The sequence below is a fragment of the Chrysochloris asiatica genome, unplaced genomic scaffold, assembly GCF_000296735.1.
Source record: "Chrysochloris asiatica unplaced genomic scaffold, ChrAsi1.0 scaffold00262, whole genome shotgun sequence".
Classification (NCBI taxonomy): domain Eukaryota; kingdom Metazoa; phylum Chordata; class Mammalia; order Afrosoricida; family Chrysochloridae; genus Chrysochloris; species Chrysochloris asiatica.
The window spans coordinates 1,231,776-1,246,268 of NW_006408780.1; the positions used below are offsets into that span (position 1 = coordinate 1,231,776).

Genomic DNA, 14,493 nt, shown 5'->3' on the forward strand with positions numbered 1-14,493 from the left:
CGGGAGAAAGATGAGGCTTTCTGCTTCCGTAAAGATTTATAGCCTTGGAAACCCTGTATAGGGTCGCTATGAGTTGGAACCGACTCCATGGCACATAACCACCACCACCAAGGAGGATGGAACCAAGGAGGATGGAAGTTTCCTGGGACTCAGGCGCCCTCCATCCCTCCATCTGCTCTCCCTGCCTCACCTCCTTGGACAGCCCTAGGCCTGGGGGTATGTGACCTCCATGTGAGAGCTCAGAGGTCATGGACTGTTAGGAAGCTTACCCCAGTGTCCTAATGCCAAAGTGGGCTGGTATTAGGAGCAGCCAGCGGGAAACACCGAAAGCCTAACTTGTACCTCGATGTCTCTGGGCCTCACTTTCCCGTTCCAACATTCAGAGGAAGGGCACATTCCAGGGCTGGAATCCTGAAGCCTTCCATCGCATCAGGATCCTGGTGGGCCTGAGCCAAATGAGGATCCTCTCTGATCTCTGGGACCCATCTCCGCCCCAAACCTGGTTCAGAGTGTGTGAAGATCTGTGTTGCCTTGCCACCGCTAGGTGTGAGCACTGCAATGCCTGGGGGTGACACATCCCTGTTCTTTGGAGAAGGACTCTGTGCTCCCGCCCCTGATGGTGGCTGGTTCTCAGAGCAGCGGGGACCAAGGAGCACTGCCCTGGAGCTCAGAAAGGGCCCCATGGGGCTGTGAGTGCCCTGGTGCTGTCTACTGGAGGTGAAAACAACAGTTTTGGAGGGAGAGGTTGGACCGGGAACAGGGCCAGGCTGACATGGTGCTTGAATAGACAGCCCAGCCTCCAGCTGCCCTTATGCTCTGCATGGGAGGCCCCTAGTGGGCCTCCTGTTGCAGCCGGTTCCATTTCTAGAACATTCCAGAAGGTGCTTGGTAAGCATCAGTGCAGAGCTTGTTAGTTGTTTTATTGTTTATTCGTTTATTTTAATGTTTATTGTGAATTATGTGATAGTTTACATGGGAAGACATTAGCTTTACATTGATCCCGCCGTATATTGTTTCATTGCCATGGTTACAATCCCCTCCATGCATCATCCACCAACCAAAGGGTATACTCCGCAAGCCTGCTCCCTGTCGTCCACACACCACCCCTCTCTCTCTCCAGGTCCAAAGTCTCCAGCCGCTCCATCTCCCCATGTCATTGTTAGCTGTTTTAGATGCCATTGAGTCACTTCCCACTCATAGTGACCCTGTGTACAGTACAGTGAAACCCTGCCTGGTCCTACACCATCCTCACAGCTGCTACAATGCTTGAGCCCATTGCTGCTGCCACGGTACCAATCCATCTCATTGGGAGTCTCCCTCTTTTTTGCTGACTCTCCACTTTACCAAGCATGATGTCCTTCTCCAGGAACTGACCCCTCCTGATCATATGTTCAAATGATCATATGATCATATGACAGACAAAGTCTGGCCATCTTTGCCTCAACAAACATTTGTTTGTTGTTTTGGCAGTCCATGGTACCTTTAATATTCTTCTCCAACACTATAACTCAAATATATTGATTGATCTATTGGTCTTCTTTATTCACTGTGTAACTTTCACATGCCTATGATGCTATCGAAAATATCATGGCTTGGGTCAGGCGCAACTTAGTCCTCAAACTGACATCTTTGCTCTTCAACCCTTTAAAGAGGTCTCGTGCAGCAGATTTGCCTAATGCAATACATCATTTGATTTCTTGACTGCTGCTTCCATGTGTGTTGTTGGTGGATTGCTAAAAGTGGGAACCAACAAGACTGCACCTAACAACATCAGACCTGCCCCTGGCTTTCAGCTCTGTATGCTGTGAGTGCAGACTGCCCTTCCTTGTATTGAAGATGGCAGGAGTGACTGGTAAACTCAGAATTTAGCTGGGACTGTTCAACAACTGATAGCGTAGTGGTTACGAGTCTGGCTGCCAACCTCAACGTCAGCAGTTTGAAACTACCAGCGGCTCTGCGGGAGAAAGATGAGGCATTCTGCTCCTGTAGAGATTTGCAGCCTTGGAAACCCTGTGCAGGGTCACTATGAGTCGGAACCGACTCCACGGTCCTTAACAACAACAACAGGTTCCTCAAGAGCATAACTAAGTGTTCGGGAACACTCATTCTTTGCCATAGCTTGTTGAAAGTCTTTGCATCATCAGTAAAGCACAGGTAAACATCTTTCTGGTATTCTCCGCTTTTAGCCAATATTCATCTTTTTTTGTTTGTTTTTTTGCCAATATTCATTTTATGCCAGCATGATACGTTGTTGTTAGGTGCCATTGAGTTGGTACTGACTCATAGGACCTTATGATATACCTCTTTGCAATCCTCTTCTGAATCCAGCTTGAACCTCTGGCAGTTCCGTATCAATGTACTGTTGCAGACATTTTGAATTATCTTTAGGAAAATTTTATTTGCATGTGACATTAATGATTTCCGCATTCTGTTGGGTTATCTCTCTTTGGAATGGGCACAAATATAGCATAATGTCCTTCTCTCGGGACTGATTCCTCCTGATAGTATGTCCAAAGTATGAGGGACGAAATATGGCCATCCTTGCCTCCAAAGAGCATTCTGGCTTTATCTATTTCAACACAGACCTGTTTGTTCTTCTGGCAGTACATGGTACTTTCAGTATTCTTCTCCAACACCAAAACTCAAAATGCATCAGTTTGTCTAGGGTCTTCTTCCTGCAGGACAACAAAAAAGAATGCAGCGCATCTGGGCCCACCGCGCCTGCGCCTTGGCTTTCGAGGCCACCCCCGGTGTTGGGCGGGACTTGCAGTCCTCAAGAGTGAGAGAATCCGGCCCTCCCGGCCGCTCGGTGCACACCGGGAGCTGTAGTCCGTGGGAAGGAGCGGTCCCGGGCGTCCCGGGCGCCAGGTGCATGCCGGGAGCTGTAGTCCGCGGGCGCGGGCCCGCCCGTCACCTGGCTGGCGGCGAGCTCCCGATGTGCCCAATGGGAGCAGTGGCCGGCCGCCCCGCCCCGCGCCCGCCGGACGTCGGTGTTGGGACATGGCTGCCGCCGGTGCCGGGTCCTTGAGCTGAGCGTCCGCCGTCGGGAACTAACCGCCGCCGCCTGCCATCCACGTGGGCCAAGGCTTGCCCGCTCGCCGGGCGCCGAGGCGCCGCCGGCACGGCGAGGAGCCGCGGTTGCGGAGAGGAGGCCGCAAGCCGGCAGCGGACGCGGCGCCGGGACGCATGGCGTCCATCTTACTGAGGAGCTGCCGCGGCTGGGGGCCCGCCCGCCTCCCGTCGCCTTGTGCCGCCGCGCCCAGGGGTAAGCGGACGTGCACGCTGCTAAGGGTGCGGCGCCTGGGCCTGTTGGGCATCGAACCTGAGTCCCCGGGCGAGTCGGGGCCCGGTGCCACGGGCGAAACGGGTCAGCGGCCTGTGCTCGGAAGCCGGGTCCCTGGGTGTCGGGGTCACACCGGGGAAGGAACCTCAGATGGCCCCGCTACTGCCGGGAGGAGCCATCCGCCAGTCCCCGCCGCAGCACCGGGCCCACCGCTTCCCAGGCGCAGCAGCTAAGCGCAGGGGCCGGACATGCTGCCAGGGCAACGCCAGGCGACCTGGGTCGACCCGGGCTCCCAGTGCCCGATGGCTGCAGGGAAGTCCCTGCTGAGCCTGGCGACCCCTGAGTCCTGGTGCTAGTCAGCACTGCCGCTTGGCTAGGGGTGGTGTTGCCGTCACTGTCTCCATTCAAGCTGTGTGTGACCTTAATGTTTCGGGTCGCCGCTAGGCTTAGGAAAGTTTTGGAAAGATCCGGCACGCTGATTCCATTCTCTTTGCCAAGTCTCGATGGAACCTGTCACAACGTGCCCTTTGACCGTGTTCAGGGATCCTAAGGTGGAACTGTCCCGGTGGCATGGCAGCAGATCTGTGAGGTTGCAGGAGGGCCTCAAGACCCTATAGTACCCGTGCATCATTGTGGAGTTAGGGGGCACCCACCTGGGCTTCCAGATACTGTGGGCAGGAGATGAGCCAGGTGTAGATCTTGTGTGTTTCTGACTCTAGAAACTGCAGGAAAGCTGAGCGTGTATATGCACGTCCTTGAGTGTCTAACTATCGAAGCTTTGAGAATCCTGACTTTCAGAAGCTATGAGACTGCAGGGCAGTAGGATATGAGCTGGACTTGATGGTCAGTGGACAGTGGTGTGGATGGCAACTTGGCAACTAGGATTGTACTGTAGCAGAGGGGCCCCAGGCTAGCTGTGCGTGACCTCTAACAAGTGCCTAAATAATCTGGATCACCCCTAACTAACTCATAGGCTCTTAGGGATTAACACACAAGGATCTGTGTCTCTCTGTGTGTGAATTATTTCTTTGAGAAGCATCAATATGAGGCGGAGGTAAAGATGTCCCAAATGTCTAACTTTTCCAAATTGCTGTACCACTCTATCATCTCTACTATCAATTCCTTCTCCCCTCAGGACTCTCCCTGCCATCTTTGGGTTCTGTAAATCCCTGCAATATCTCATAGAACCCACACACTGTCAGAGAAATGGATCACACAGTTGTTAGGTACCGTGGATGCTGGCAAGCCTCAAATCTGTGGGTCAGGCATCAGTCTGGAGAGTTCTTTTGACTTCTCCTGGTCGCAGGGGCTGATGAACTGAAATCAGCCGGTCATGCTGCTGGCTCACCAGGCTTGGGAAGTTGGCAAATCAGGTCAGACAATAGGCAGTTGGCTCAAGTTCCAAGAATTTTGGAGGTCAGGTGATGACAAGCCAGAGGCAGGATCCAGAGCAAGAGAGAAAACTTTGCCAGAGCATTCCTGTATTTTGGAATAAACCACACCCTCAAGGAAACTAAGGGTGGTGATTTGAGTTACACCCTCTGTTAAGGCTGTGACTCAAGCTACATCCCACCCTAATCCTGACTCATTAATATAACGGACAATTCATTCCCAAATGGGTCCATAATCACCAGCATAGAGGCAATTCACAAAATGGAAGACAATTATATTTTTATATAACTGCCTTATTACGTAATTACATGTAACTACTAAACCACTGAAAATCATGGCCCAGTCCAGTTAGCCAGCATGGGTTCCATGTGGCATTTGCATTAGCCACAAGCGGTTCAGTCCTTTTGGTGAGCCACATGCACCTCCCTGGCATTATCCCACTTGATCATTGTGTGGGAGTCATAAAGACTGGCCAGAAGGCCCATGTCGAGTCCTTCACGGTACGGCTCTCTTTAAATTAATAACGTTTCTGGGTTTGTTTCCACATTTGCCTATTTATTAAGAGTGAGATGAGGATCAGGATCATATTTGTCCTATAAAGTTGAGAGCCTGAAGTAAGATCATATAAAAGAGGTGTTTTCCAGTTTGTAAAGCCACTTTAAGAAACCCCATTCTTGTCACTTTCGACCCCAATGGCAGGTTGGTAGTTGAGAGCTTTGGAGCTGTGGGCAGCGATAGTTGGAGTGAACAGCCTGGATCTAGATCTACTACAGCTTCCAACCTTTCTATCTGCTCTTAGAGTGTGCGCTCACTGTTTTCCTGAAACGTTACTGATGGTAATATAAATGCTCTTGCCTTTCCCATTTCCATAGCATATTATGCTTTAAGAATTGTCTGGTTTGTGTGTGTGTGTGTGTGAGAGAGAGAGAGAGAGAGAGAGTGTTTTCTTCATTCTTTTACTTTTACTATGATTTGAGACAGCTAAGTTTACTGAGCAAATTGGTTTTTCCATTCCACAATCTTAACACATTTTGCTACATTGCTTATAGACTCACAACATAACAACCCTCATCCCACCTCCTCCCTGTTTACCGCTCTATTCATCATTCCTTCCTATCTCTTCCTGCCCTCTGAACTTTATCCCTGAGCAAACGCTGTACTTTGAGTCTTGTATGGTCGATTGCTCTAAGGAGTGTGTACCTGCCTGGTGTGATTGTTCACCTTATAAGCCTGTCTGTTGTTGGGCTGAAAGTTGAGCCAAGTGGGTAAGTTGTCTTCTAGACTTGGACTGACTGAGGGCCACAGTCATGGAGTTCCACCAGTCTCTATCTCTCAGACCAGGAACTACTGTTACATCGCATGGACTATCTGAGGGAGCAAGAGTTGGTCATATAGCCAGTTTGCAGTAGAACCAAAAGAAAGTTCAGAACCAACCTTTGGCCAGCTTCTCCTGGTGATGGGCTTTGGAGAGATTCCTGACAGCTCGGAAATGAGCACCCACACCCCAGTCGAGTGCTTATAGGTCCTTTCCTGGAGCAGGGAGCTTTGGTGGTCATCAGATAATGTAGGACCCCCTTGTTTCTGTTGTTAAGTGGTTCCAACTCATAGTGACCCTGTATAGGGTTTCTCAAGCTTTAAATCTTTGCGGGAGATGAAAGCCTCTTCTTTGGTAGGCTCAAACCTTGGACCTTGTGGTTCACAGTCCAGTGCTTACCACATGAACCCACTGTGCCCCCCGAGACCCCCGTATTGTTGTTGCTAAGTGCTTTCCAGTCGGTTCCAACTCATAATGACCCTGTATAGGGTGTCCAAGGCTTTCAATCTTTTGGGGAGTATAAAACTTTCTCTCTCTCCCACGGAGCAGCTGGCAGGCTTGAACCGCGAGCTATGTGGTTCGCATTCCAGTGCTGAAGGCCCACATGACCATGGCTTATTAATTAATTGAGTCATCCAATATTTACTGGGCTGACACCCTCCCTCCTTTGTTGCTGTTGTTGGCTGTTGTTCAGACTCCCAGGGACTCCAGGTACAACATTAGACCCTTGTTATTCATAGGGTTTCCCTGGCTGCTTTGCAGGCCTTCTTTCTTCTTCTTAGTCTGGGAATTCTGCTGAAGAGTGTTCAGGGTCGTCTTAGGAAATGGATTCTGAGTTCTGTCCCTGGTGGTCAGCAGGTCCTTGTGAGACACACAGACTGGCTACTTGGCAAGGTCTTCCCAGGTGCCAGCCCTGTGTGTCCTATCTGCCCCTCTCCCAGCTGTATGATTTGATTTAGACAGGAAACCCTCCGGCTCTGTTACTTGCTTGTTGTAAAGTGGGGACATGGTTACTGCCTGGAAGTTGTTGAGTGGAGGGGTGGTGTATTAGCACGTGTAAAGTGCTTAGGGGATCCGTGGGTGGTTAAAGTGCTCGGGGCTGCCAACCAAGAGGTTGGCAGTTCCAATCCACCAGCCACGCTCCCGTGAAAATGACCACCTTGGAAACCTTCTGGGTCAGTTCTCCAGGGTCGTTAGAACTCAGAATCTACACCTGGCTCATCATCTTTTTGAAAAAGCAACTTTATTTGGAAGCAATCAGATTTGCAGAGAAAACATGAGATGCTAGTGAAAGACTTGCCCTAAGCCCCACACCTGCCCTGTTGTGAACCTGGTATGGCTCTGTGGCTTAATGCGCTGGACTGCAAAGTCACTTTGAACCGTGAAATTGGCAGTTCAAGCTCACCAACTGCTCCTTAGAAACCCTGTCCAGGGTTGCTATGAGTTGGAACTGACTTGATGGTACTGAACAACGTGAATGTGGCTCTTTTGTCACACAGAGGAGCGAGTGTGACACATTATCACTAACTTCCTAGTGTCTTCTCCGGAAGGAGCCCTGGTCACATAGTGGGTCATACCTAGGACTGCTAACCACAAGGTCAGCAGTTCAAATCCACCAGCTGTCCTGCGGGAAAAAGATGAGGCTTTCTGCTCCCATAAAGATTTACAGCCTTGGGCGCTCTGGATTGATTGGACATCCAGCACTGTCCTTAGGCTCCTCTGTGCTGTGACCATTTCTCAGATTGTCCTTGTTTTCAGTGACTTTGACGAATTGTACTGGTCAGGTGTTAGAGGAATGCCCCTCCTTGGGATTGTCTGACATTTATCTCACAGGTGGACTGGGCTTGTAGGCTTGGGGGACTACTGCTGTTGACGTGAACCTTGGTCACCTGCTGGGGTGCTGTTGTTGGGTCTGTCCTGCCTGTACCTTTGGAAGGGCGTCATCATGTGTGGGCCACACTGAGGGAGTTGGCCAAGGGTGTTTATAGACGTGGGCTGAGAGAAGAGGAGAGAGGCTCACCGGGGAGCAAGGTGGGGGGCAGGTGAGAGAGAGAGCTGAAGGAGGAGGGGCCGCCTGAGGCAGCAGAAACCCAAGGGAGTGTGACTGACACACACACACCCCTACCCACCCACCCCTGTGCCAGGGAGTGCCAGGGAGTGGCCCTTGGCATTGCAGTCACTGCTGGAGGCGGGCAGGAAAGCCAGCAGGGGGCATTGGGAGACTCCTGGGCAGCCTCTGGGCCTAGAGCCTCTGGGAGTGGTTTTGGGGAGAGCTTGGTGACAGCAAGGGAATGAGTGGCTGTCTCTCAGAGAGGCCACTACTGGGGGGCAGGGGCAGTTCTCAGAGAGGAGGGGGCCTCACTACTGTGGGGGCAGGGTCTGTTCTCAGACAGGAGGGATACTCACTACTAGGGGCAGGGTCTATCCTCAGAGAGGAGGGGGTGTTCTCACTACTAGGGAGGGGTCTGTCCTCAGAGAGGCGGGGCCTCACTACTGGAGGGTGGGGTCTGCCATCAGGAGGGGTGCACATTACAGGGGACTAGTCTATCCTCCCAGAGCAGGGGGCCTCCCGCCTGGCTGTGGTCAGAAGCTGGTCGGAGGTGCTTTTCATGTTCACATTTGCAGGATGGGAGCTGTGCTGCCTGTCTGCCTGAGGTGGGGAGCCGCCTCTGGGAAGTGTAGGGGCTGGCCCTGAAGGAGCACACAGGGGTGCTCGGGTGGTGGCCTGGGACCCGTCCACATTGCTTCTGTGGAGCAGGGGAGTCTTAGAGGGAAAGACTGGGGATGCCCTGTTCAGTGACCCTATACAGGACTTCTAAGGTGTGGTTGATGGGTTTGAACTACCATTCTTGCAGTTAGCAGGCCAGTGCTTATCCTATAGCCCCGGGACAGAACTCCGAATAAATCATACACATTTATAGTCTCCTTTGTATTTTGGAACTTCAGTGTAAAACATAAGTAACATTTGCTCCATACAATGTAACATTTTTTATCATGAATGAGGGAGACCTGAGTATGGGTAACCCATCTCCATTTAAACCTAGCCCAGGATTAGCAGTCTGAGTTTCTAATGTCACCTTGGATGGGAGTGCCCCTCACCCCGTGTTGGCTGCTCCTATGTTGAATGACACGAAGAAGCAAGGGGTCCCACTGTTAACAGCTGCCTTCCTGCTCTGAGGCATGAAACCTAACACCTGCCCCTTGCCCCTCCTACTTTTTTCCCTTGCTGGTCCCCAGAGTGTCCTGTCCGCAATCCAAACTAGCACAAGCCTGGTGTCGCCTCAGGTGCCTGTCCTTTCTGTCTGTCTGGAACATCTACTTTGGATCTTCTGGCCTTAAATGTTGATTATTTGGATGAATTCTGACCTTACACTGACAGTAACCTACATCTAGAGTGAATTAGGGGAAGCATCAGAAATAGCCGTTTGAACTGCAAGGTTGGCAGTTCAAGCTCACCAGCTGTTCCTCGGAAACCCTATACAGGGTCGCTATGGGTTGGAACTGACTCGATGGCACTTAACCACAGCAGCCTGTCTACTTGTGTGTCCGAGAGCATGGGTCTTCTTGGCTTGCTCGTTTTCTAACTCTTACAGTCCCTGCCCCCCATCACTTGTGAAGGGCAGGTGATGTGGTCATCTTTTGTGGGGACTTCTCCTGTTGCATGGAGATCTCATGGGGTCCCCAGCCCCTGTCTGCCACAGCCAGCCTGAAGTGCACCTTGGGAGAGTGGTCCCACCCTGTGAGCACCCTCTTCCTTAGCTTACTTGCCGAAGTGTGGCGCCTCCCTCTGAAGAGTTGACTCTCAGGGTGCACAGAATCAGGGGATACTCCAGGCCCCCCTTTTTCCCAAGACTCTTCATTTCATAGTTGGGACAGACCCTCACTTAGCCTTCCACAGCACTTAGAACAAGCTTCCAGAAACTCACAAGAGCGAACAGTCTCCCTTAGACTTTCAAAGCTGTGTCTGGTTTGCTATTTGCTCACTCACCTTTTCTCTGTGCTTGTCATAGGCAGTCTGGGGAACCGTGCGTGTCTCAGCTGTACCAACACTGTGGGACTGATAAACCGTGTGTAAGTAAACAATGTCACTTGTTACTTGTTTGTGTGAAATGCTTGAGTCAGGCGTTCCTCTGGATTTCGAGGGGAAAAATTTCCTACGTTCCTGACCTTTTTCTCAAGGAGTTCTGGTAGGATGATGACACCACAGCTGTAGGTGGTAGGAATCTGGGAACATGGTTCAGTCCATAACAGGGAACACATTACATATGCATAACTTCCCACCGCCTTCTAGTGCTGGTATTTTACCTGTGTGTAAAATGTGTGTACTGTGTGTACAGTCACGTGAATGCCAATAAATTGTACTTTCCTCTTAGGACTCTAGATTCATGGAAGGAGAGGGACTGAGTATTGGCGGCCAGCAGGCAGGCTTGCAGAATGTGCCCTTTGGTTGTTTAAATTATTACATATTGCTGAGTGTTTTTGTGGACATCTCCCCACCCCCCATCTCCCTAAAAAAAAAGGAAAACCAGAGGGAATGGAAGCAAATACTGTTGAATGATGCATGGAGGAGATTGTAATCATTGCAATGAATCGATGGTGTAAAGCCGATGTTCCCCCATATAAACTATCACTCAGTTCACACACACACAAAAGTAAATAATAAAAGGAAAAAGAATTTAAAAAATTGTACTTCCCTCTTAAATGTCTTTTGAAGGCCCTGGTGGCATAGCAGGTTTAGCATTTAGCTGCTAACCACAGGCCAGTGTTTCAAACCCACTAGCTGCTCCGCTGGAGAAAGACGAGGCCATCTGTTCCCATAAAGATCTGCAGTCTTAGAAACCCTCAGGGGCGGGTCCACTCTGTCTTTCTGGGATGCTGTGAGTCGGAATCCACTCAATGGCAGTGCATTTGGTCCTTTCCCCCACTTTCCTGTCCTTCTTATCCTAAGTCACGTGTGTCAGAGACTTGTTGGAAGATAAATAAATGCTTGGCATCCTGGTGCCTGGTTAGACGTGTTAGCTTCTTGGTTCTGGCTATTGTGACCATTGCACTTCTGTGACTGTTTTATATTTAATACTCTGCCTGGGCGGCTGTACCTTGTTGTCACTCCTTCTCCAGGCCTCCACACTGTTGTCACTTCCAGTGTCCCTTCACTCACGCACAGAAGACTTGTGTAGTGCGGTCTGCCTGTGGACGGCAAGACAGCTTTCCCCACCCCGCCCCCCACCCCTCAAGTTCCTGTCCGAACGTCCTTCTCCCCAAGTGTGTGTATTGGGGGAAGACCGTACGATGTACTTCACGGCTGGTTTAGAGCGTGCACCTGTGAGCCCCCTCCTGATGCCCATGGTCTGTCAAGGTGACAGCTAATTGACAGGGAATGAGGCTGTGAGGGGCGCACACTGCTCCCCCTGCAAATCTGGAGCGAAGGCGTCCATGCTGGCCTGGACCTCCACTTCCCCCAAGCTGGCCATCTGCTGCTGCCCCTCCTCACTTGTGTATTGTGGCACCTGACCCTCTCTCTGGGACACCGAGTCTGTGGTCACCTCCCCTCAACACTCTCCTAACAGCCTGTCAGGTTCAGATCATCTGGCACAGAGCTCGACTCTGCCCCCGCCAAGTCTCCCCAAATGTCCTACCCGGGTGAGCGATAACCTGCCAGTCAGCCACCCCAGAGAGAGATGCAGGGATACGTGGGTTTCCTGATTCATTTTTATTGTCTTAAGTTGGCTGTGAAACTTTCTGGGGGGTGCTTCCTGCAGTATTTAAATGCTGAAAATAAAAATGTGGTTGTAGTTTGCAAAACTGGCATGATGGCATCTCACCTCACAAGGGGAAGGAGAGAGAATCCCCATTGGCATCAGCCTAAGGCTGATTCCTCTGAGGTGAGTGCCAGACACGTCAAGTCTGACCCCAGCCGTCCCTTCCCGGCACTCTCTGTTCTCTGTTGGGTTTGATAATTCAGTGCAGTGGCCACAGAACTCAGACGACTCACAATTATGGGTTCCAGTTCAGGATCCAGAATGAGTCAGGATACAGTTCTGGATCAGGACAGCCTTTCTCAGCTGCTGTCTTCAGCTCCTGTCCCCGTGGCCCGGCCTCTGCCCTGCCTGGGCAAGTGCTGTAAAGCTCTGTAGCTCTGCCAGCTCGGCCAGCAGCACTGACTCTGTGGGTCAGCAGGTCCTGGGTCACTGCCTGGCTCTGTGGGCCTGCCTGGCTCTGTCTTGTCCCTGTCTCTTTCTGTTGAACTCTTCCTGTTGGTGATGAGGGCCCCTCTCTCCTGGGATTGGTTCCCTTTAAGCCTAGTGGGATGGCAAAATGCCTCGTTAGTGGTCCATGTATTACTTGCATGACTCTCCCCCCAAACCCGTGCACCTTATTTGCATTTTTAGCAGACTGTCCTGTTCCCTTGGTGGGCCATAAGCACCTTATTTTCATAGTTCCAGCCAACTTGTATGGGAGTCACAAAGGCCATGGCTAGAAGGGCAAAGTGAAGTCATTGTCTGTTCATAGGCAGGAGGTAGTTCCAGAAGGGAGGCACTATCACAGGGAGATGACCTGGGTTCCTGGACTCATCCCTGCTCCCCTGGGCTCCTCAGGGCTCAGTGCCTCGTGCTGCGAGATGGGCCCTGCTGTTGGCTCATGGCAGAGACGAGAGGCTTTGCATCTTGGAGAAGCAGGCAGAATGGAGCTGGGATGCACAGCCCCAGCCGACAGGTGCTGAATTCATGGCACCTTTCTTGCCCTGAGCCTCCGTGGGATGCATGTGTGGGGGGGGCTTGTCCTTGCCCCCAAGGTGCATGTTTTGGACCTGGGTGGTTGGTTTTAATTCAAAGGAAACAACGGCTTTGGAGGGTGACCTGCTGGGAAAGACCCAGTGGAGATGTTTGATCAGAAGCTGATGGGAAGGGCAGTGGTGACCACAGGATGCCACAACTCCCCCGGGAGCGCGGCTGAGCTCTCACCTGTGAGAACACACCTCCCAGCGCTCAGCCACTGTGACCTGCGGGGTGCACTGAGGCCTGGCACGCAGTCTCGGTCTGTCACTCAGGCTGACCGGCAGTGTGTCGGTTGAGAGATAATGGCTGGATTCTCACTGCTTTTTCCTTGTTTTCCTTTTAAAGGCATGTGACGTGTGGGTGCTGCCCTGTCCACCCTGTGTACGTCTCTCTCAAGGGCGATCATTTCAGCCGCTGGACTCTGAGGCCAGAGTGCACACGCACAGGGCCAGGGGCGCCATGGACCCCCATTTCAGTGGGTTTGGTTGTCATGAGACCCTGGTCTCTTCCTGTACGCTGCTGGCACTCGTCACAGCCCTTGTGGGATGACTCCCTGGTCGAGAAGTCCCTCAAATCCTTGAAGGACAAGAACAAGAAGTTGGAGGAAGGCGGCCCAGTGTACAGTCCCCCTGTGGAGGTGGCCGTGAAGAAGTCCATTGGGCAGAGGGTGCTGGACGAGCTAAAGCACTACTACCACGGCTTCCGCCTGCTCTGGATCGACACCAAGATCGCTGCACGCATGCTGTGGCGGATCCTAAACGGTCACACCCTGACGCGCCGGGAGAGGAGGCAGGTAAGGGAGACGCACCTGAGCTGGTGCTGACTTCCCTCTTCGGGAAGCTTCTCCAATACCTCCACCCCTCCCGTGTAGCAGAGCGCTTTAGTACACACATGCTTGCTTTCTCTCAGCTTTGATGTCATGCTACTGTCTCCTGGCTCAGTTTGATTACATTTCTCTTGCAGGTACAAATGCCTGTTTTGATGGATTGTTTTTCAGTTCTCTGTCTTTTGGGCTGTGAAAGCAAGTTTCAGGAATGTGTTTTTAGTGAATGTGTTTTTAGTGAATGTTTGGGATTTGTTCTTTCAACTCTGAACTTTCACATCTAGCTTCGTTTCTAGAACAGGATGTCAGCTCTAGAACTTGACTCCCTGCTAGCTCTAAACGCGAAACAGCTTTGGCATCTGTTGTCATTGCTAGAACTTGATTGGCCATCAGCTCTAGAACCTGATCACCTGGTAGCTCTAGAAGATGATTCTCCATCGGCTCTAGAAACTGCCTTCGGCTCCTCTCTAGAAGTGGCTCTTGGGCACTTAGAGGCTTTTGCTCAGACAGTGGTTGCACCAGCTTTCTCAGTCTTCTGTGTCTTTTAAACCATTTTTCCTGTTTTCCATCCCTCTGTCTCAGGGCTGCTACCGAGATATTTTCCTTCTAGTTCATTCTCTCTTCAGCTGAAGAAATCTGTTTAATTCATTCTTTGGGATTTTACTCTCAGTTACTGTGGTTTTTATATGTAAGTTTGATTAATATCACAAATTGTTTAAATATTTGACAGTTGTTTTCCAATAAGTTCCCTTTATAATCCTTTGCTTTTTGTATATATAATTTTTAATTTTAAAAAATGCTAATGAAAATCTATATTCAGGGTTTTTATCAACCACCGTGGCCTTTTTTGATAGGGCTTTGTTCTTTGGGTTTTAGGCTCCACCTTGATGTCTTCAGCCATTTA

General features: G+C 51.0%; 1 protein-coding gene across 1 annotated transcript in view; it reads left to right on the plus strand.

The window, feature by feature from the left end:
- The first annotated feature begins 3,186 nt into the window (after window positions 1-3,186).
- LETM1 (leucine zipper-EF-hand containing transmembrane protein 1) overlaps window positions 3,187-14,493 on the plus strand; it is a 42,935-nt gene continuing 31,628 nt past the window's right edge. Inside the window, exons 1-3 of the mRNA XM_006874104.1 lie at window positions 3,187-3,265; window positions 10,001-10,061; window positions 13,112-13,559. Coding sequence (XP_006874166.1) covers window positions 3,187-3,265; window positions 10,001-10,061; window positions 13,112-13,559 — 588 coding nt within the window. The remainder of the gene's footprint in view (window positions 3,266-10,000; window positions 10,062-13,111; window positions 13,560-14,493) is intronic.